General features: G+C 38.4%; 1 protein-coding gene across 1 annotated transcript in view; it reads left to right on the top strand.

The window, feature by feature from the left end:
• EPHB1 (EPH receptor B1) overlaps positions 1-22,888 on the top strand; it is a 498,694-nt gene that overhangs the window by 358,091 nt on the left and 117,715 nt on the right. The window contains exon 6 of the mRNA XM_053709781.1: positions 19,756-19,880. Within this exon, the coding sequence (XP_053565756.1) occupies positions 19,756-19,880 (125 nt within the window). The remainder of the gene's footprint in view (positions 1-19,755; positions 19,881-22,888) is intronic.

The following is a 22,888-nucleotide window of genomic DNA, read 5'->3' as shown; positions in this document are numbered from 1 at the left end:
TTGATAAAAAGCGTATTTGGGGTAGTTAGTTAGTAACAGGCATAGAAAATATTTACTTACAGTGGCCCTTTAAGCTTTCTGAGCAAGTGTTCTGTTTAAAATGCTGGTGCCAGAATTGTTCTGGTTCCCCTTTTTTTTTTTTTTTTTTTTTTTTTTAAATTAAAAAAAAATAAAAAATGCTGGTGCACGCTGCAAACATCTATAGCTTTTATTAGAAGCATTTTTGCTAATACATGTATATTACAAAAATGCTTCTATTTAAAAGTGAAATGCATCCATGTGGATTCCAATTTACTGGAATGTCCCTTTAACACAGATATTTGTATTTCCTGATCCATTTGAATAGAATGTGTTTAGAACGTTGAAGTTCTACCTTTAGGCTGCTAAGGAGTTTTGTCAATCTTCTTCCTTATTCATCCTGTATACTGGTAAGTGCAGGGGGCAGAAGGCCTCACCTGTAACCATTTCCTTTTGGCATACCAGAAAGCGGGTCAAGAACCCCTTCAGGAATCTCAGCACATTCCACATGTGCAGTGTCTACCACTTTGGCCTTCAAGAATGAGGCCACAGTTGAACAGATGTGCAAGGCTGCAGCTTGGTCTTCATTGCATACATTCACAAAGTTCAATCAATTTGATGGTTTTGCCTCATCAGAGGCATCTTTTGGGAGAATGGTTCTACAAGTGGTGCCTAGTAATTAGAACTGCCTTTTCCAATTTTTTTCCTATTCTTTCCCTCCCGAACATTTGTGAACTCCACAGCTTGGGTATTGGTTTACCATTGGTTAACAATGTTCTCATGGCAGTGAGAGTCCACGGCCCCGCCCTAATGCTAAAATGTGTTGTGGCTGCAGTAGTTTTTTTGCACCTTTGTACCCCTTTTATATCTCTTTACTTTTTCCTCATCCTTGGCCGAACTACTGAGAGGGTAGGGAAAGTGGGAGGGATATTTATAGTCTTGTTTGGGGTGTCTTTGCATCCTCCTGGTAGAGTAATTCCCATAGGTTAAGAATGTTCTGTGGACTCTCACTACCAAGAAGGAAATTAATTTATCAGGTAAGCATACATTTTATTTTTTTCCTGAATTTTGCCATGTTCCAGCATTGACTGGCCATTTATTCAGACATTCAGACCTTTGCACATGCCTTGAAAAAAAATCTGGTCTATATCACTAGTTCCTTCATGGAACCTTGGCATATCAGGCCTTCCAATGAGTCATCGCATGCATAGAATATAAAATGATTGACCTTGAAAGCTCCTGCAGCTCCCTCAAGCTCTTTAAGCTTAGTATTCTGCCCTATAACTCTTCCTCATTTTTGTACAGTGTAAGCCAAACATTATTAGGGAGATTGTAATTCCTTCCCAAACAACAGACTAGTAAATATACAAAAATGAAATAGCAGAGATCTAAAATTTTAAGTGTGAAAAACGGTGCAAATAGAAGTGCTATTTTTAAATTTAAGTAAGAACTAATAGTAAATGGCAAAATGCAGAGTTTCAGTTTCCTCAGAAAATTCAGGGTTTGAAATTCAGTCACTCTAAAACAAATAAAGGAGGAGCTCCCCAAAATACACACAGCAAAGTATCACATCAACTGCAATAAAAAAATAAATGTATTTTATTATTAAATTCAATTTACAATAGCTGTAATAAGTTTGTTTGTTGTACTGAGAGTAGCTTCAAAGAATCAAAAGGCACAGTTTAAAATGATCACTTTGCTAAAGCAGTGGCAACCACTGTCTATTCTTGTCATGTGCCTATGGCAAACAGGTGTATTCTTGCAGAGGAGGCTATATGAAAAGACCAAGTAGGGAACTGCCTAGGGTCTCAATGGTGTACTTTTTTGAAAAAACGCAATTAACACCAACCTCAAGAAAAAAAAGCTATATTATACACTAATTTGCCACACAATTTCACTTACAGAGGAATCTAAGTTTGCCAAAGTGCATCACTAAATAACTGGTATTCAGAGAATCTGAACGTCCACAGGTCAGAACTGAGTGCAGGATCTGGTAACTGCTCTAGATTGCTTATGCCAGCAATCAGCTGTTTAGTGGGAGGTAAAGGTCCTCTTGAGTGACTTTTGGCAAAAGTCCTCAATAACTCTAGAGCTTTCTCTAGCCTAACTGACCTGTTAATGATTGTCTTTTGACTTCTCAAGTAGCAGAGTCCATTTTTAAATGTTGTTTTAGCTTCAGTACCACCTCTCCAAGTGGGCAGAAACCAAAATGTAGCAGTCCCAAGTTCTTATTTGTCCTGTCACATAATATGAAGTACTATCTGTAAAACCAGACTGTGGGTGGGGTAAGTCTACGGTTTACTCTGATGCTAGTATTAGTTTTTTTAGCCAGGAGGATTAATATACCAATGGCTGAGGTCACCTAACTAGAAGGGTAGTTTTAGTCAGATAAGTAGTGGTGCTGGGTACTGATACTGGCATGTAGAGCTTCCCGGATTCTCACTGCATTAGCCATGATAATCACGCAACACTGCCAGAGCTACGAAGCCTGCAATTAACAAAACAGCAATCAAGTTAAGTGCTTAATTTCAGGAAATTAACATCCTCCTCCAAAAAGATGGGAATAGAAAACAAAAAAGGCGGATTAGAAAAGCACTGGGTAAACAGAAAAAGCATCAGCTTTCTGCCTTCTGCGTACGCTCGAGAGAGAGTCTCGGCATCAAGGAGGTAAACAGAGCTGACCTCGAAAATGAAGCATTATGCTAATGAGAGAAACAGGATAAGGGGAGAGGAGTGTTGTATCACAAGCAGCACACTGTAGCTATTCTCTTCATTTGGTGCAATTTTACCATCACTACCATGGTATCTATAACGTGGTTAAAAAAAGACATAGATTATATAGGGAGTCAGACTTAAAAAAAAATAAAAAAATAACATTGAGGACTTTTGGAAATAACGGCAAGAGAATTTTTATGTTGATATATAGATCATAACCTAGAACTCTGGAAATAAGCATATCCTTATGTTGTTTAAATATGTATGATTTTAATATCTGATATTGGCTAGATATTATGTGATAAAGAGGTGTATGCTGGGTACCTGAGTATTATGTGATAAAGAGATGTATGCTGGGTATTATATAATAAAGAGGTATATGTTTGGTATTGTGTGCTAAAGAGGTGTATGCTGGGTGTTATGTGATAAAGAGGTGTATGTTAAGTATTCTGTGATAAACAGGTGTATGCTGGGTATTATATCACAAAGAGGTATATGTTAGGTATTGTATGCTAAAGAGGTGTATGCTGTGTATTATGTGATAAAGAGGTGTATGTTAAGTATTCTGTGATAAAGAGGTGTATGCTGGGTATTATATCATAAAGAGGTATATGTTTGATATTGTGTGCTAAAGAGGTGTATGCTAGGTATTATGTGATAAAGAGGTGTATGTTAAAGGGACACTGAACCCACATTTTTTGTTTTGTGATTCAGATAGAGTATGACATTTTAAGTAACTTTCTAATATACTCCTATTATCAAATTTTCTTCATTCTCTTGGTATCTTTATTTGAAATGCAAGACTGTAAGTTTAGATGCCTGCCCATTTTTGGTGAACAACCTGGGTTGTTCTTGCTGATTGGTGGATAAATTCATCCACCAATAAAAAAGTGCTGTCCAGTGTTTTCAATAAAAAAAAAGCTTAGATGCCTTCTTTTTCAAATAAAGATAGCAAGAGAACGAAAAAAAAATTATAATAGGAGTAAATTAGAAAGTTGCTTAAAATTGCATGCTCTATCTGAATCACAAAATAAAAAATTTGGGTTCAGTGTCCCTTTAAGTATTATGTGATAAAGAGGAGTATGGTGAGTTTTATGTGATATGAAAATATATGTGGCTGTAATGGTAAACACGTCAGGCGCCATACTTGCTGGCGAGCACCACTGTAAGCAAATAGAGCCAGACAGCAGTGTAGAAACAAAGTACTTCTATATTCATAAAACACTATTTCCATCTTAATGAGAGGAGACTGAGCCGTCCACCTCTGAGGGTTCTCCACCCGCGAGGTGCGTTCCCTACAATCATCTCTGTTTACACAAGCAGTTCCCCTGGGCACTACTAATCCTCCTGTGGGAGGGGCCCTTTGGCCTCCAGACTTCGCCTATCAGTTACTGGCGGTGGTTTCTGCGGCCATTAATGCGATGCCTCGCCCTACTAAGCGCAAGTGGAAAGTACGGCACTGCTATCCGTTTGGATGTCTCAGATTATCTGCTGAGGAGGACAACTCTGAATTATCGGAGGATGTCGCTTCTGGGTCGGAATCTGCTACTTCTAGGCCTTCGTGCCCGGAGGAACCAGATTTTAAATTTAAGATTGAGCATTTGCACTTTCTGCTGAAAGAGGTGCTTGCTACGTTGGAGGTCCTGGAACCAAAGCTACTGGAGAAACCTTTGATCCCTAAACTGGATAGGGTTTACGAGAACAGGGTAGTGCCCCAGGCCTTCCCGGTTCCAGTCAAGATGGCTAACATTATTAAGAATGAACGGGAGAAACTTGGTTTGTCCTTTTCCCCCCCTTCTTAGTTTAAAAAGCTTTCTTTCATGTAATTGGCAATGAGTCCATGAGCTAGTGACGTATGGGATATACAATCCTACCAGGAGGGGCAAAGTTTCCCAAACCTCAAAATGCCTATAAATACACCCCTCACCACACCCACAATTCAGTTTTACAAACTTTGCCTCCCTATGGAGGTGGTGAAGTAAGTTTGTGCTTGATTTTCTTCTGTGATATGCTCTTCTCAGCATTTTGAAGCCCGATTCCTCTCAGAGTACAGTGAATGTCAGAGGGATGTGAAGGGAGTATCACCTATTGAATTCTATGGTTTTCTTCGTAGGAAATATTTTCATAGGTTCTCTGCTATCAATTGTAGAGATTCATCTCCTACCTCCCTTTTCAGATCGACGATATACTCTCATATTCCATTACCTCTACTGATAACTGTTTCAGTACTGGTTTAGCTATTTGCTATATGTGGATGGGTGTCTTCCGGTAAGTATGTTTTCATTACTTAAGACACACTCAGCTATGGTTTGGCACTTTTTCATATTAATGTAAAGTTCTAAATATATGTATTGTACTTATATTTGCCATGAGTCAGGTTTATGTATATTTCCTTTTGCAGACTATCAGTTTCAAAATCAGGAAAAACATATTTAGGAAGTTATTTTTTCTTACCTGGGGTATAGTCTTTTCCTCGAAATTGACTGTTTTCATTTAATTTTCAATTAACTAAGCTCACGAGCCCACAAAATGCTGATATTTATTGCGTCATTCTTGGAGCGATATTTTTTTTGACGTAAAGGTACTTTTTCATAATTTCCGGCATCTTAGTTGACGCCAGGTTTCTTTGCACAAGGTTGCGTCTGCCATGACGCAAGTTGCGTCATTTCCGGATGTTTTAGCGCCAAAAAATTTAATTTTGCGTTATGCGTCATACTTGGCGCAAAATTATTTATTTATTTAAACCCCACTTCCTATTTGCCCCTTGCCTTTTTCTATGCTCAGAGGGCTATGCTGTTTGCATTTGTTTCCCTTTCCTGAAACTGCCATATAAGGAAATTGATAAGTTTGCTTTATATGTTGTTTTTTTCTCTTACTTTTGCAAGATGTCTCAATCTGATCCTGTCTCAGAAACCACTATTGGATTCCTGCTGCCTGATAACAGTTCTACCAAAGATAAGTGTATCTGTTGTAAATTAGCGGAGATTATATCTCCAACTGTGGTATGTAATAGTTGTCATGGTAAGCTTTTACATGCAGAGAATGTATCCATCAGTACTAGTACAATGCCTGTTGTTACTTCAACATCTAATGTACATGATATCCCTGTGAATATAAAATATTTTATTGCTGATTCGATTCAGAAGGCTTTGTCTGCTATTCCGCCGTCTAATAAATGTAAAAGGTCTTTTTAAACTTCTCATAAAGTTGATGAAATTTCAAATGACAGACAACATACTGAATTATCCTCCTCTAATGAGGATCTATCTGATTCAGAAGCTCCTACCTCAGATATTGACACTGACAAATCTTCTTATCTCTTTAAGATGGAGTTTATTTGTTCTTTGTTAAAAGAGGTGTTGATTACTTTGGATATTGAGGAAACTAGTCCTCTTGATACTAAAACTAGTAAACATTTAAATTCAGTTTATAAACCTCCTGTGGTTACTCCAGAGGTTTTTCCAGTTCCTGATGCTATTTCTGATATGATTTCAAAGGAATGGAATAGGCCTGGTACTTCTTTTATTCCTTCCTCAAGGTTTAAAAAATTGTATCCTTTGCCAGCAGTTAGATTGGAGTTTTGGGAAAAAATCCCCAAAGTTGATGGGGCTATTTCTACTCTTCCTAAATGTACTACTATCCCTATGGAAGATAGTACTTCCTTTAAGGACCCTTTAGATAGGAAACTTGAATCTTATCTAAGGAAAGCTTATTTATATTCTGGCTATCTTCTCAAGCCTGCCATTTCTATGGCTGATGTTGCAGATGCATCAATCCTTTCCTCAAAGAATCTGGTTCCAATTGGAAACCTTCTTCAAGTTGGAATAAATCCAAGCCATTTAAGAAACCAAAGCCAGCCCCCAAGTCTGCATGAAGGTGCAGCCCTCATTCCAGGTCAGCTGGTGGTGGGCAGATTAAAATGTTTCCAAGCCATTTGGGCAGATTCTTTCCAAAATCAATGGATTCAGAGTATTGTCTCTCAAGAGTATCGAATAGGATTCAGAGTAAGACCTCTTGTGAGAAGATTTTTTCAGGAACAGAGTATGGTTTTTTTTTCAAATCTATTCATTTTCCCAAAGAAAGAAAATTTATTCAGGCCAGTTCTGGATCTGAAAATTTTGAATTGTTTTGTAAGAGTGCCAACTTTCAATATGGTGACTATAAGGAATATTCTGCCTTTTGTTCAGCAATGTCATTATATGTCCACGATAGACTTACAGGATGCATATCTTCATATTCCGATTTATCCAGACCACTATCGGTTTCTGAGATTCTCTTTTTTAGACAAGCATTACCAATTTGTCGCTCTCCCATTTGGCCTAGCAATAGCTCCAAGGATTTTTTCAAAGGTTCTCGGTGCCCTACTCTCTGTAATTAGAGAACAGGGTATTGCGGTGTTTTCTTATTTGGATGGTATCTTGGCACTAGCTCAATCTTTACATTATGTCGAATCTCACACAAATCAACTAGTGTTGTTTATTCAAAGACATGGTTGGAGGATCAATTTACCAAAGAGTTCCTTGTTTCCTCAGACAAGGGTCACCTTTTTAGGTTTCCAGATTCAGTGACAATGACTGTCTCTAACAGACAAGAGACGAATAAAATTGGTTTCAGCTTGTCGGAACCTTCAGTCTCAGTCATTCCCTTCAGTAGCTATGTGAATGGAAGTTTTAGGTCTCATGACTGCAGCATCGGGAGCGATCCCCTTTGCTCGTTATTATATGAGACCTCTCCAGCTTTGTATGCTGAATCAATGGTGCAAGGATTATACAAATATATCGCAGTTAATATCCTTAAATCCCAATGTTCGACTCTCTCTGACTTGGTGGTTAGATCACCATCGTATAGTTCAAGGGGCCTCTTTTGTTCGTCCAACCTGGACTGTAATCACAACAAATGCAAGTATTTCAGGTTGGGGAGCTGTCTGGTGATCTCTGACAGCACAAGGGGTTTGGAAATCTCAAGAGGCGAGGTTACCAATCAATATTTTAAAACTTTGTGCTATTTTCAGGGCTCTTCAGGTTTGGCCTCTGTTGAAGAGAGAACCGTTCATTTGTTTTCACACAGACAATATCACTACTGTGGCATATGTCAATCATCAGGGTGGGACTCACAGTCCCCTAGCTATAAAAGAAGTTTCTCGGATACTTTCTTGGGTGAAATCCAGCTCTTGTCTGATTTCTGTGGTACATATCTCAGGTGTATACAACTGGGAAGCGGATTATCTCAGCCGTCAGACTTTACATCCGGGGGAGCAGTCACTCCATCCAGATGTGTTTTTTCAGATTGTTCAGATGTGGGGTCTTCCAGAAATAGATCTGATGGCTACACATCTAAACAAAAAACTTCCCAGGTACCTGTCCAGGTCCAGGGATCCTCAGGCGGAGTCGGTGGATGTGTTAGCAGTTCTTTGGTTTTACCAACCAGCTTATATCTATCCACCTCTAGTTCTTCTTCCAAGAGTGATCTCCAAGATCATCATGGAACAATCGTTTTGTGTTTCTGGTAGCACCAGCATGGCCTCTCAGGTTCTGGTATGTGGATCTTGTTCCGATGTTCAGTGGCCAACCTTGGCCACTTCCTTTAAGACCAGACTTTCTGTCAAGGGTTTTTCCATCAGGATCTCAAATCATTAAATTTGAGGGTATGGAAATTGAATGCTTAGTGCTTAGTCTTAGAGGTTTCTCTGACTCAGTGATTGATACTATGTTACAGGCTCGTAAATCTGTCTCTAGGAAGATTTATTATTGAGTTTGGAAGACTTATATTTCATGGTGTTCTTCTCATAAATTCTCCTGGCATTCTTTTAGAATTTCTAGAATTTTACAGTTTCTTCAGGATGGTTTGGATAAAGGTTTGTCTGCAAGTTCCTTGAAGGGACAAACCTCTGCTCTTTCTGTTTTATTTCACATAAAGATTGCTAAACTTCCTGATATTCACTGTTTTGTACAGGCTTTGGTCCGTATCAAGCCTGTCATTAAATCAATCTCTCCTCCTTGAAGTCTTAATTTGGTTTTGAAGGCTTTACAGGCTCCTCCTTTTGAGCCTATGCATTCTTTGGACATTAAACTACTTTCTTGGAAAGTGTTGTTCCTTTTGGCCATCTCTTCTGCTAGAAGAGTTTCCGAATTATCTGCTCTTTCTTGTGAGTCTCCTTTTCTGATTTTCCATCAGGATAAGGCAGTTTTGTGGACTTGATTTAAATTTCTACCTAAGGTTATGATTTGTAATAACATTAATAGGGAAATTGTTGTTCCCTCTTTGTGTCCTAATTCTAAGAATTATTTGTAGAGATCCTTACATTCTCTAGATGTTGTAAGATCTTTGAAATATTATGTTGAAGCTACTAAAGATTTCAGGAAGTCTTCTAGTCTATTTGTTGTCTTTTCTGGTTCTAGGAAAGGTCAGAAAGCTTCTGCCATTTCCTTGGCATCTTGGTTAAAGCTTTTGATTCATCAGGCTTATTTGGAGTTGGGTCAGGTCCCGCCTCAGAGAATCATAGCTCATTCTACTAGAGAAGTCTCCACTTCGTGGGCTTTTAAGAATGAAGCTTCACTTGATCAGATTTGCAAAGCAGCAACTTGGTCTTCTTTGCATACACTTACTAAATTCTACCGTTTTGATGTATTTGCCTCTTCGTAAGTAGTTTTTGGTAGAAAAGTTCTTCAAGTAGCTGTTTCACTTTGATTCCTCTGCTTTTGTTTTAAGTTTTTTTCTTTTCAATTATGAGAAAAACGTATATTTTATGGATTTAATTTTTTCAGTGGAAAATGGCTGTTATTATTTTGTTATCCCTCCCTCTCTAGTGACTGTGCTGTGCAGTTCCACATCTTGGTTGTTACTGTCCTATATGTCACTATCTCATGGACTCTTGCCAATTACATGAAAGGAAAACATAATTTATGTAAGAACTTACCTGATAAATTCATTTCTTTCATATTGGCAAGAGTCCATGAGACCCACCCTTTTTATGGTAGTTATGATTTTTTGTATAAAGCACAATTATTTCCAGTTCCTTTTTTTATGCTTTTTACTGCTTTTTCTATCACCCCACTTCTTGGCTATTCGTTAAACTGAATTGTGGGTGTGGTGAAGGGTGTACAGGGAGTGCAGAATTATTAGGCAAGTTGTATTTTTGAGGATTAATTTTATTATTGAACAACAACCATGTTCTCAATGAACCCAAAAAACTCATTAATATCAAAGCTGAATAGTTTTGGAAGTAGTTTTTAGTTTGTTTTTAGTTATAGCTATTTTAGGGGGATATCTGTGTGTGCAGGTGACTATTACTGTGCATAATTATTAGGCAACTTAACAAAAAACAAATATATACCCATTTCAATTATTTATTTTTACCAGTGAAACCAATATAACATCTCAACATTCACAAATATACATTTCTGACATTCAAAAACAAAACAAAAACAAATCAGTGACCAATATAGCCACCTTTCTTTGCAAGGACACTCAAAAGCCTGCCATCCATGGATTCTATCAGTGTTTTGATCTGTTCACCATCAACATTGCGTGCAGCAGCAACCACAGCCTCCCAGACACTGTTCAGAGAGGTGTACTGTTTTCCCTCCTTGTAAATCTCACATTTGATGATGGACCACAGGTTCTCAATGGGGTTCAGATCAGGTGAACAAGGAGGCCATGTCATTAGATTTTCTTCTTTTATACCCTTTCTTGCCAGCCACGCTGTGGAGTACTTGGACGCGTGTGATGGAGCATTGTCCTGCATGAAAATCATGTTTTTCTTGAAGGATGCAGACTTCTTCCTGTACCACTGCTTGAAGAAGGTGTCTTCCAGAAACTGGCAGTAGGACTGGGAGTTGAGCTTGACTCCATCCTCAACCCGAAAAGGCCCCACAAGCTCATCTTTGATGATACCAGCCCAAACCAGTACTCCACCTCCACCTTCCTGGCGTCTGAGTCGGACTGGAGCTCTCGGCCCTTTACCAATCCAGCCACGGGCCCATCCATCTGGCCTATCAAGACTCACTCTCATTTCATCAGTCCATAAAACCTTAGAAAAATCAGTCTTGAGATATTTCTTGGCCCAGTATTGACGTTTCAGCTTGTGTGTCTTGTTCAGTGGTGGTCGTCTTTCAGCCTTTCTTACCTTGGCCATGTCTCTGAGTATTGCCCACCTTGTGCTTTTGGGCACTCCAGTGATGTTGCAGCTCTGAAATATGGCCAAACTGGTGGCAAGTGGCATCTTGGCAGGTGCACGCTTGACTTTTCTCAGTTCATGGGCAGTTATTTTGCGCCTTGGTTTTTCCACACGCTTCTTGCGACCCTGTTGACTATTTTGAATGAAACGCTTGATTTTTTCGATGATCACTCTTAATAAGCTTTGCAATTTTAAGAGTGCTGCATCCCTCTGCAAGATATCTCACTATTTTTGACTTTTCTGAGCCTGTCAAGTCCTTCTTTTGACCCATTTTGCCAAAGGAAAGGAAGTTGCCTAATAATTATGCACACCTGATATAGGGTGTTGATGTCATTAGACCACACCCCTTCTCATTACAGAGATGCACATCACCTAATATGCTTAATTGGTAGTAGGCTTTCGAGCCTATACAGCTTGGAGTAAGACAACATGCATAAAGAGGATGATGTGGTCAAAATACTCATTTGCCTAATAATTCTCCCTGTATTTATAGGCATTTTGAGGTTTGGGAAACTTTGCCCCTCCTGGTAGGATTGTATATCCCATACGTCACTTGTTCATGGACTCTTGCCAATATGAAAGAAATTAATTTATCAGGTAAGTTCTTACATAAATTATGTTTTTCCCTATTCGAAGGACACGCAGCTTGAACTGTGGGGAACCTTCCCTAAGGTGGATAGTGCTATCTCCATGCTTGCTAAGAGAATGACTATTCCACTAGAGGATAGCTCTTCTTTCAAGGAACCCATAGATAAAAAGATGGAGTCCATTTTGCAGAAGATGTTCCAACTCACGGGGTTTATTTTCCATCCGGCAGTGGCGGTCGCTACGGTGGCTGGTGCGGCTACCTAGTGGTGTGATGCTCTATCAGCAATGGTCGAGGTGGAGACTCCCCTCAATGAGATTCTAGAAAGAATCAAGACCTTAAGGGTAGCGGATTCGTTCATTTGTGATGCTAACATGCAGATTATTCACCTGAATGCTAAGACATCAGGTTTTTCGGTTATTTGTGATTAAAGTCGTGATCTGCTGACAATGACTTTCAAGTCTCGCTTGCTTTCCCTCCCATTCAAAGGGAAAGTTTTGTTTGACCCGTGCCTGGATTCTATCATATCTACGGTCATGAGTGGCAAGGCTTAGGATAAGAAGGCTAAACCTAAGGGGTCTACTTTTCGTCCCTTTCGTGTGGACAATTCTCAGTACCAGCAGCCTGCCGCAAAGTCTGAGCAATCCAAGGGATCTTGGAAGCCAGCTAACTCTTGGAACAAGTCCAAGCAGAAGAAGAAGCCCGCAGAGTCAAAGTCGGCATGATGGGGAGTTCCCCGATCCGTCCTCGGATCAGGTAGGGGGCAGACTATCTGTTTTTGCGGAGGCCTGGAGAAGAGACGTTATAGACCCTTGGGTTCTGGAGGTTGTAGCCCAGGGTTACAGGATAGGTTTCAAGGCCTATCTGCCCAGAGGCAGATTCCTCCTGTCAAACATATCTTCAAGACCAGAAAAGAGAGACGCCTTCCTGGGGTGTGTGAGGGATCTCTCATCTCTCAGGGTAATCATCCCAGTCCCTTCGGCAGAAAGAGTTATGGGGTATTATTCAAACCTTTTTGTGGTCCCAAAGAAGGAGGCCACGTTTCATCCAATTCTGGACCTACAGCCCTAAACAAGTTTTTGTCAGTTCCATCGTTCAAGATGGAGACGATCAGGTCAGTTTTGCCCCTGGTTCAAGAGGAGCAATTCATGACGACTATAGACCTTAAGGACTCTTACCTTCACGTTCCAATCCACAAGGATCACTTCAGGTTTCTAAGATTCACTTTCCAAGACCAGCACTTCCAGTTTGTGGCCCTTCCGTTTGGTCTGGTGACTGCCCCAAGAGTCTTTACAAAGGTTCTGGGAGCTCTTCTTGCATTAGCGAGAGCCAGAGGGATTGCAGTGGCACCTTATCTGGACGATATCCTGGTTCAGGCTCCATCCTACAGTCTTGCGGAATATCACTCGAGAGCTCTTCTCCTTCAGTACCACTATCGGAAAATAAACGCAGGAAAGAGTTCATTGGTCCCCAGAAACAGTGTGGAATTCCTAGGTACGATAATAGATTCTTCAGCCATGAAGATATTCTTGACAGATCAGAGACATTGCAAGCTTGCGTCCAAATTTCTAGCTCTTCAGACATCCTCCAGGACATCTGTGGCCAGGTGTATGGAGGTGATTGGCTCATGGTATCCAGCATAGATGTCATTCCATTCACCAGATTCCATCTCAGACCTCTTCAGCTGTGCATGTTGAGATAATGGAATGGCGATCATTCAGATTTGTCCCAACAGATATCTCTGGACAGACCGGTGAGGGAGTCCCTATGTTGGTTGACCCGACCAGGGCAGTTGTCACAGGGAACATCCTTTTTGAGACCATCCTGGCAGATTGTGACCACGGATGCAAGTTTATCAGGATGGGTAGCTGTTTGGGGTTCCAGAAAGGCACAGGGCAGATGGACTCGAGAGGAGTCGAGTCTACCTATAAATATTTTGGAACTTCGATCGATATTCAACGCTCTGAGGACTTGGCCCCTTCTGGGGTCATCCTGATTCATCAGATTCCAATCGGTCAACATTACTTCGTTGGCTTACATAAACCACCAGGGGGGGACAAGAAGCTCCCTAGCCATGAGGGAAGTATCTCTGATTCTGGAATGGTCAGAGACTCACAATTGTTCGCTCTCAGTGATGCACATTCCAGGTGTGGATAACTGGGAAGCGGATTTTCTGTAGTACTATTAAAAAAAAATAATAATAATTATTATTAACAACACATAGACTGCCCTCTGGGCAGGCTTACTAACTAGTATATATATATAACAACCCTGTGTCACATAATTCTATTGGCGACATTTTTCCAAAATACAGTCATATGCAAAAGTGTAGGCACCCCTGACAATTTCCATGATTTTCATTTATAAATAATTGGGTGTTTGGATCAGCATTTCGTCATTTTGATCTATCAAATAAATAAAGGACACAGTAGTATTTCAGTAGTAAATGAGGTTTATTGGATTAACAGAAAATGTGCAATATGCATCAAAACGAAATTAGACAGGTGCATAAGTTTGGGCACCCTTGTCATTTTGTTTATTTGCAGACCTGTAACTACCTAGCACTGATTTTTTGGAACACACAATTGGTTTGGTGAGCCCATAAATCCTTGAACTTCATAGACAGGGGCATCCAATCATGAGAAAATGTATTTAAGGTGGCCAATTGCAAGTTGTTGTTCTCTTTGACTCTCCTCTGAAGATTGGCAACATGGGGGCCTCAAAACAACTCTCAAATTACCTGAAAACAAAGATTGTTCAACATTATGGTTTAGGGGAAGGCTACAAAAAACTATCACAGAGATTTAAGCTGTCAGTGTCCTCTGTGAGGAAATGAAAGACCACAGACACAGTTCTTGTTAAGGACAGAAGTGCAGGCCAAGTTAAATATAGGAAAGGCAAAGGATGGTGAGAACGGTCAAAAACAGCCCAGAGACCACCTCCAAAGACCTACAACATCATCTTGCTGCAGATGGTGTCACTGTGCATCGTTCAACAATTCAGCACACTTTGCACAAGGAGAAGCTGTATGGGAGAGTGATGCCACACCACAAACAGAGTCTCTTGAGGTATGCAAACACACATTTGGACAAGCCAGCTTCATTTTGAAAGAATGTGCTGTGGACTGATGAAACAAACAGATTATTTGGTCATAAAAAAGGGGCGTTATGCATGGCGGCAAAAAAACACAGCATTCCAAGACAAACACTTGCTACCCACAGTAAAATTTGGTGGATGTTCCATCATGCTGTGGGGCTGTGTGGCCAGTGCCGGTACTGGGAATCTTGTTAAAGTTGAGGGTCGCATGGATTTCACTCAATATCAGCAGATACTTGAGAATAATGTTGAGGAATCAGTCACAAAGTTGAAGTTACGCCAGGGCTGGATATTTCAACAAGACAACGACCCAAAACACTGCTCAAAATCTACTCTGGCATTTATGCAGATGAACAAGTACAATGTTCTGGAATGGCCATCCCAGTCCCCAGACCTGAATTTCATTGAAAATCTGTGGGGTGATTTGAAGCGGGCTGTCCATGCTCGGCAACCATCAAACCTAACTGAACTGGAGATGTTTTGCAAGGAGGAATGGTCCAAAATACCTTCATCCAGAATCCAGACTCTCATTACAAGCTATAGGAAGCGTCTAGAGGCTGTTGTTTCTGCTAAAGAAGGCTGTATATATACACATATAAACACATGAATACTCATATATACACACCTATAAATACACACCACCAGTAAAAAGATTACTACTCACTGAAGGCTCAGATGATGGTTAGCATTTTTTTTGCTATAAAATGTTTTTTAATTAATGTATTTCAAGCAGTGCTTGAAAACTCTCTGCAATTCACACAGATATTGGCAGCATATTTTGCCTGCATTTATTTTAAAATATGCGTCAAAATACGATGCTGATTAAACCGAACAGCGTTTCTTTTTTGAACAGAGGCATTAGTGAGGGAGATAGCAGAATGATGTTGTCAAATGAAAAGCTGTATTATAGTGTTATTAACTTTATTAGCAGCATGTACCATTAATCTGAAAGAGAAACAAATGCATGATTGTAATCTTGTAGAGAGGTGCAGACTGGGTATCAACCAAAGAACGTGAATTATTAGCATTAACCTCAGAAAGGGGTATACATAGTGTCACCTAATGTAAAGAATAGCTATTAAAATGAAAGAGTAATGGATTGTGAGTATTGTTTAATGGGAAAGTATATTTATGAGTATTTCTCTAATGCAAGAGCTGAGTATAAGCCCCTTAAGAATTATAATGTGCTGTGTGATGTTTTATTGATATTTCCTGATATATTGTTCGCTTGTTATTAGTTGAAAGATAGGTCTATTTCGAGAATTAGCCAATAAATATTGTGGGCTAGATTACAAGTGGCGTGCTAAAATTAGCGTGGGTCGTGATAAGCAATATTGTGACCTATATGTATATACATGTGTATTTATGTTTTTATATATGTATATTCTTCCTTTTAAAAAACATTCACACACACACACACACATATATATATATATATATATATATATATATATATATATATATATATATATATATATATATATATATATACATGTACACACACACACTGTGGAACCCTTTCCAATTAAATACCTTAAAACTTCAAATATCATTTTTAATATTTTATAATGTGTTTAACTATGTATTTACTATACATATTTACATTCCAATGTTCTTTGCCTAGAAGAAAATGTTCTTAGTATTTTTAAATATTTATTTCTAAATATATCTTTGTATAACTATAAATACATACATTTATATAAAAATGTAGGTATAGATATATATTAAAAAAACAAAACACATTCATATATATATACTGTGTGTATATATATATATATATATATATATATATATATACTGTGTGTATATATATATACAGGTATATATATATATAAATATAAATAAAATAAAAAGAAAATTTTCTTCTATATGAAGAACATTGGAATGTAAAATATGCATAACTACTTTTGGTTTGCGTGCGAACAATGAATGTTAGGGTTTTTTTTTTTTTTTTTAAGCGTGCTACATAAAAGGGACAGTCAACACTAGAATGTATGTTGTTTAAAATGATAGATTATCCCTTTATTACCAATACCCCAGTTTGCATAACCAACACAGTTACAATAATACACTTTTTACCTCTGTGATTGCCTTGTATCTAACCCTCTGCAAACTGCCCCTTATATATGGACATGCACTAAACCCCCTCTTGTAAGAAGAATTATATACGTGGATTAAGAGATGTAACCCGGCTGCCGATCCTCTGAGCATTAACTTACTGTTGTATTGTCCAATTTTTTTTGACATGTTAAAATGGTTGACCACGTAATGTTTGTTGGTATACTCTTACTGGCTGTTCTAATTGTCGTCTGACATTGTTATGGTTTAGGCTTACTTGTTATGTAAACACTGACACTTCATTGCACGTGTAATATTGTAAATATTTGTCACGGAAGTGACATCACGATGGTAGAGTTCCGGTGCAACCGGAAGTGACGCAACTTCCGGCATAAGTATAAGTAAACACGAATAGTGTAGCACTGCACACACTATGCGTCATATAAGAAATATATGGAACGAGGTACATTGTAAATTGTGCTTTAACATACAGGGCTCCATGTACTAAGCAGTCAGCGAGCTACCCGCAACAAATCTCGCGTCAAAACTCGCAAACTGATATGTACAAAGCCGTCAATTGTGTTAAAACTCGCATCTTTAAAATTGCGAGCGTACTTATCCGCCAAACCTCGCTACCGCTCCATTTTTCACTGTAATTAGACACATTTGACCACCAACTCGCCAAAAAACGAATGTACTAAAAAATCTATTTGTCCGCTCGCTACAATTTCCGCTCCCACCTCGCTATTTTTGCCTCGCCACCTTTTAGGTGGCGGGCAAGGTACAAAACAATAGGAAAGTCAATCTAGACGCCAGTCTAGACATATATAAAAGGCAGTAATATCAGCATTGTACTTACAGCATAACTGGCGTCTAATTTGTCTCTCATTTCCATGTACATAAATTGCGCCCAATTTGTCGACTGTAATTAAAGAGTAATCTATTTAAATTTGTATTGTTAGTTGTCAATCTTTATAATTATTTTTATATTAATATTTATATATTATCAGATCCAGATGAAGCCATATCCAAATTGTAAATAAATATTACAAAAATAACGCTCTGTTATCACTCTTCAAAAAATTTTGAACAATAATAAAGTTGTTTAGATAAGTTGAACTTTTATAGGAGCAAAATTCTATTCCCGCGACTACTATGATGTTCGTGACACCTTGCATGTCACGTGTTAATAATTGGCCAGACAATTCAACTAAAAGTTAAGTACCATCAGCTTAGTCGCGGCGAGCGAGGCGTCAAATTTATCAACAATCCGCAACTGCTCGCGGCGGGCTAGACTTGTCTATTTATTGGGGGAATATTAGTACATAGCGACAGCGGACACCATTTCGCCCGCGGCGAGTAACGGCGAGTTTATCCGCGTCTACAATGACGGATGAATTGACGGCTTAGTACATGGAGCCCACAATGTAGAACTAGGTTTATTAATGGTGAGTTGTTTTAATACAAGGGGCCACTGGAGACACTAGTGATCCCCTTTTTGTTCACAATTGTTGTACGTATAAAGATTATTATAACCCGGAAGTGGCTGTTGTAAACTTCCAGGGTCACATTTAACCTAAACCGGAAATGATGTTAGTTTGGCGCCTTTTTTGACAGGAAGAAGGAGGTACCTGTTTGTGTTTCACTCTATTTAAGCACGGTTTGTGTGTGTTATTTGTGTTCTGAAGAAGGGGAGTTTTGTTCCCCGAAACGTCAATAAATTTGACTAATTGCTTTGAAGAAAACCTGGTTTGCCTTTGACTTTTTTGAAGCTTGCTATATATATATATATATATATATATATATATATATATATATATATATATATATATATATATATATATGTCTTTATATGCGTACCTTTGTGTCAATATGTGTATATAAGTCTGTAAACACATATATAAACATATATACAGTATATCTTTAGAGATGTATATGTTTGTATCTCAATGTTAAACACCTGAGGCCTCATATCTTTGAGCCTTTATAACTTTTTGTGCAATTTTTTTTTAATAATTGTTATTAGATTGTATGTGGTATTATGAGTGTAACTGACTTTGTAATATATTTTTGATGTGTTTTGTGACACTTTTTTGTTTCTCAAAACAGTTAACCAGAACTCTGAAGTCGCAGTAACCTGATGCTCGTTAACTTCAATAGCACTCAATCAATCGTATTTACTTTCAACTTGTAATACGAGCGAAAAACCCGGCGCTCACAAACAGCCGCAATAAACCCCTTTTTCGCTTGCGCACAACTGTTAGTGCTCCACTCGTAATCTAGCTCTAAATGCCCAGATTATGCTTGCCTAATATCTCTTAACAATCTATTGGAATTATGGAATAGTGGCATTATGCTTTCTATATATAACCACATAGGGGCATATTTATCAAGCTCCGTAAGGCTCACTGGAAACAGAAGTTGTGAAGCAGCGGTCTAAACACTGCTGCTCCATAACCTGTCCACCTGCTCTGAGGCGGCGGACAGAAATCAACGTGATCGAATACCGATCGGGTTAACACCCCCTGCTAGCGACCAATCTGCAGGGGGCGACATTGCACCAGCAGTTCACTAGAATTGCTGGTGCAATGATAAATGCCGACAGTGTATGCTGTCGACATTTATCAATGTGCAGCGGACATGATCCGCAATATCGGATCATGTCCGCTCGCACCAGAGTTACGTAAACTAGATATAGGTGGTGGAGATGTATAAGTTGAGAAATCGATCTACTTTTGAGAGCATGTTTTTTTCTTTATAGACAACTCATTAATAGGCTTCTAACCAACTATTATCAGCAAGGAACTTACCTTGCTGATAAGCATAGATACCTTATACATTAATGAGATTAACAAATACTTTTATTATTGATAGTTACTGTAGATGTTTAGTAATCCAATTTTTAATGCCACAAACAGTTTATCAGTATATGAAAGGCTAGATGACTGGTTATATATTGGATTCTCTATACCTTTTTGTAACTCCAGACTACATTTTGTCCTACGTTTTTTTAATGAATCGTATATCTCCTGCATTTGTGTCTTGACATCTATCCTATGTTTCTTCATTGCAATATAGTATTTTACTGGCATTTTTTTTCTTACAGCACCCTCAACTGTTCCCATCATGCATCAGGTCAGAGCCACTATGAAAAGCATCACACTATCTTGGCCCCAGCCAGAGCAACCCAATGGAATTATTTTGGATTATGAGATACGATTCTATGAGAAGGTAAGAATTTTACTATTTTCACTTTTGGGGTGAATCATCTTTAGATGCCATGGCAAGCTTTTCTAAAGAATTGTTTTATATACCTTAGTAGCCAATCCATTACCCTAATCTAATGACAAAATGAGCTGAGTTTGAAGAATTCCTTGTTTCTGTGTTTGTGTGATTGAAGGAACATGGGAATCAAAATGAAACCTTTATGATTTAGAAACAGCTTACAACTATTAAATACCTTTCAATCCTATTATCAAATCGTTCTCTCTCTGTATCTTTTAGCTCCTTCCCATGAGAGCATATCTATAAAGGCTCAGCAGCGTGCACATGATTTAAGCACTATATGACTGTAGTACTGTAGTATTTGCAACATTATCCATATTGTGCTTGAGTCACATGCATGCTCTTAAACCTACCTAAGTATGCTCTCAGAAAGAGTTTTATCAAAGGATACCAACAGAAAGGATTTGATAATAGAACTAAAATTCTTTTTTTTTTCTTTTTTTTTTTACTATGCCCTGTCTGAATTATGAAAGTTTAAGGTTATTTTCCTTGTCACTTAAGCCAGCGGTGGTTTCAGCAGTTACAATAATGAGCCAGAGAGGCATAGGGACAGGTCAGAAGGTGTTCCATAGGTGAGGTCAGGGGTGTTCTGTGGGCAGATTTAAGACAGTTGAGAGTAGAGTTGTGTATGTTTAGTAAATGGTGCTTGGCAGTCTGGGGGTATAACTTGTTGTTTGATGTGTGGTCATGTTGGCTATGAGTTATAGCAGCAGGTAGGACTCCAACCTCCTGTGCACAGCTGGGGTGCAACCATATCTGTATACCCCTGTAGAGTTAACACTGCCTTTAACAGTTCCTCACAGGCAGTTCTTCTGCTCTGCCCTTGGTATGTACTTGAGATAGCACAGGAACTCAAGCTAATGTCTATTTTTTTAATTTTGTACACAGAAGGGAAACAAAAGCTAGAATATTATTACTAGAACAGCTATGTAATTTAGGTTTTGTATAGTCACAAAACACTAAATAAAAAACAATTCTAAGCAGTTTTAATGTAATTAGAAAATAAAATATGTGATGTATTTAGTAATCATTAGCACAACAGTGTTCATTTGACCAGGAATCTAAATGGGGACAATTGGTAAAAAAAAAAAGCTACAGCATCACAGATATTATTTTAATGCACTTTAAAAGAGAATACTTTTTTTTAAAAAATCCTCACGTTATGAGTGCAAGGCCTTAAAATGCATTGAATAATTATATATAGGAAATAAAAGCCCATACACAGAGACATACAAAGAAATAACACATTATTAATTTCTTTCAAAATTATAAATCTTTCTTGTTCTGGAAATTTACGAGTTTTGCGTTAGGAGTAAAAAAAGCAGCGTTATAACATTGCTTTATCACTACCGCTGCTATTACGAGTCTTGTAGGTACAGCTGTCCCGCACACTTTTTTGGCCGTACCGCAAATTAACTTACCCAATTTGCGTAAAGTCTTTTTTCAATGGGACTTCCATAGCGCCGAAATTACAAGCTTTTTCTGGGAGGCCAAAAAGTGAGTGGTACAGCCTATCCCGCAAGATTCGTAACGCGATCTAAAGTCAGTCATTATGAGTTTTACGCTACAAAGCTGTAGCATAAAAGTCATAACTAAAGTGCTAAAAAGTACACTAACATCCATAAACTACCTATTAGCCGCTAAACCGAGGCCCTCCCGCAACGCAAACACTAAAATTAAATTATTAACCCCTAATCTGGCGCTTCGGACATCGCCACCACTATAATAAACATATTAACCCCTAAACCACCGCACTCCCACCTCACAAACACTAGTTAAATATTATTAACCCCTAATCTGCCGCCCCTAACATCGCCGCCACCTACCTACATTTATTAACCCCTAATCTGCCGCCCCCAGCGTCGCCGCCACTATACTAAATTTATTAACCCCTAAACCTAAGTCTAACCCTAACACCCCCTAACTTAAATATAATTAAAATAAATCTAAATAAAAATTCCTATCATTACCTAAATTATTCCTATTTAAAACTAAATACTTACCTATAAAATAAAACCCTTTGTAGCTATTTTAGGGTTTATTTTTATTTTACAGGCAAATTTGTATTTATTTTAACTAGGTAGAATAGTTACTAAATAGTTATTAACTACCTAGCTAAAATAAATACAAATTTACCTGTAAAATAAAACCTAACCTGTAAATAAAATAACACCTAACATTACACTACAATTAAATAAATTAATTAAATATAATTACCTAAATTACAAAAAAAACAGAACACTAAATTACACAAAATAAAAAACAAATGATCAGATATTTAAATTAATTACACCTAATCGAATAGCCCTATGAAAATAAAAAAGCCCCCCAAATAAAAAAACCCTAGCCTAAACTAAACTACCAATAGCCCCTTAAAAGGGTCTTTTGCGGGGCATTGCCCCAAAGAAATAAGCTCTTTTACCTGTAAAAAAAAAATACAAACAACCCCCCAACAGTAAAACCCACCACCCACACAACGAACCCTCCAAATAAAATCCTAATTAAAAAAACCTAAGCTCCCCATTGCCCTGAAAAGGGCATTTGGATGGGCATTGCCCTTAAAAAGGCATTTAGCTCTATTGCTGCCTAACCCCTAATCTAAAACTAAAACCCACCCAATAAACCCTTAAAAAAACCTAACACTAACCCCTGAAGATCCACTTACAGTTTTGAAGAGCTGACATCCATCCTCAACGAAGTGGCAAGAAGTCCTCAGCGAAGCCGGGAGAAGTCTTCATCCAGACGGGCCGAAGTCTTCATCCAGACGGCATCTTCTATCTTCATCCATCCGGCGTGGAGCGGGTCCATCTTCAAGACATCCGGCGTGGAGCATCCTCTTCGATCAAAGTCTTCCCTTGAATTCCGATTGGCTGATAGAATTCAGAATCGGAATTAAAGGTGAAAAAATCCTATTGGCTGATGCAGTCAGCCAATAGGATTGAGCTTCAATCCTA

The sequence above is a fragment of the Bombina bombina genome, chromosome 4, assembly GCF_027579735.1.
Source record: "Bombina bombina isolate aBomBom1 chromosome 4, aBomBom1.pri, whole genome shotgun sequence".
NCBI lineage: Eukaryota > Metazoa > Chordata > Amphibia > Anura > Bombinatoridae > Bombina > Bombina bombina.
This window is presented reverse-complemented; position numbering and strand designations above follow the sequence as displayed.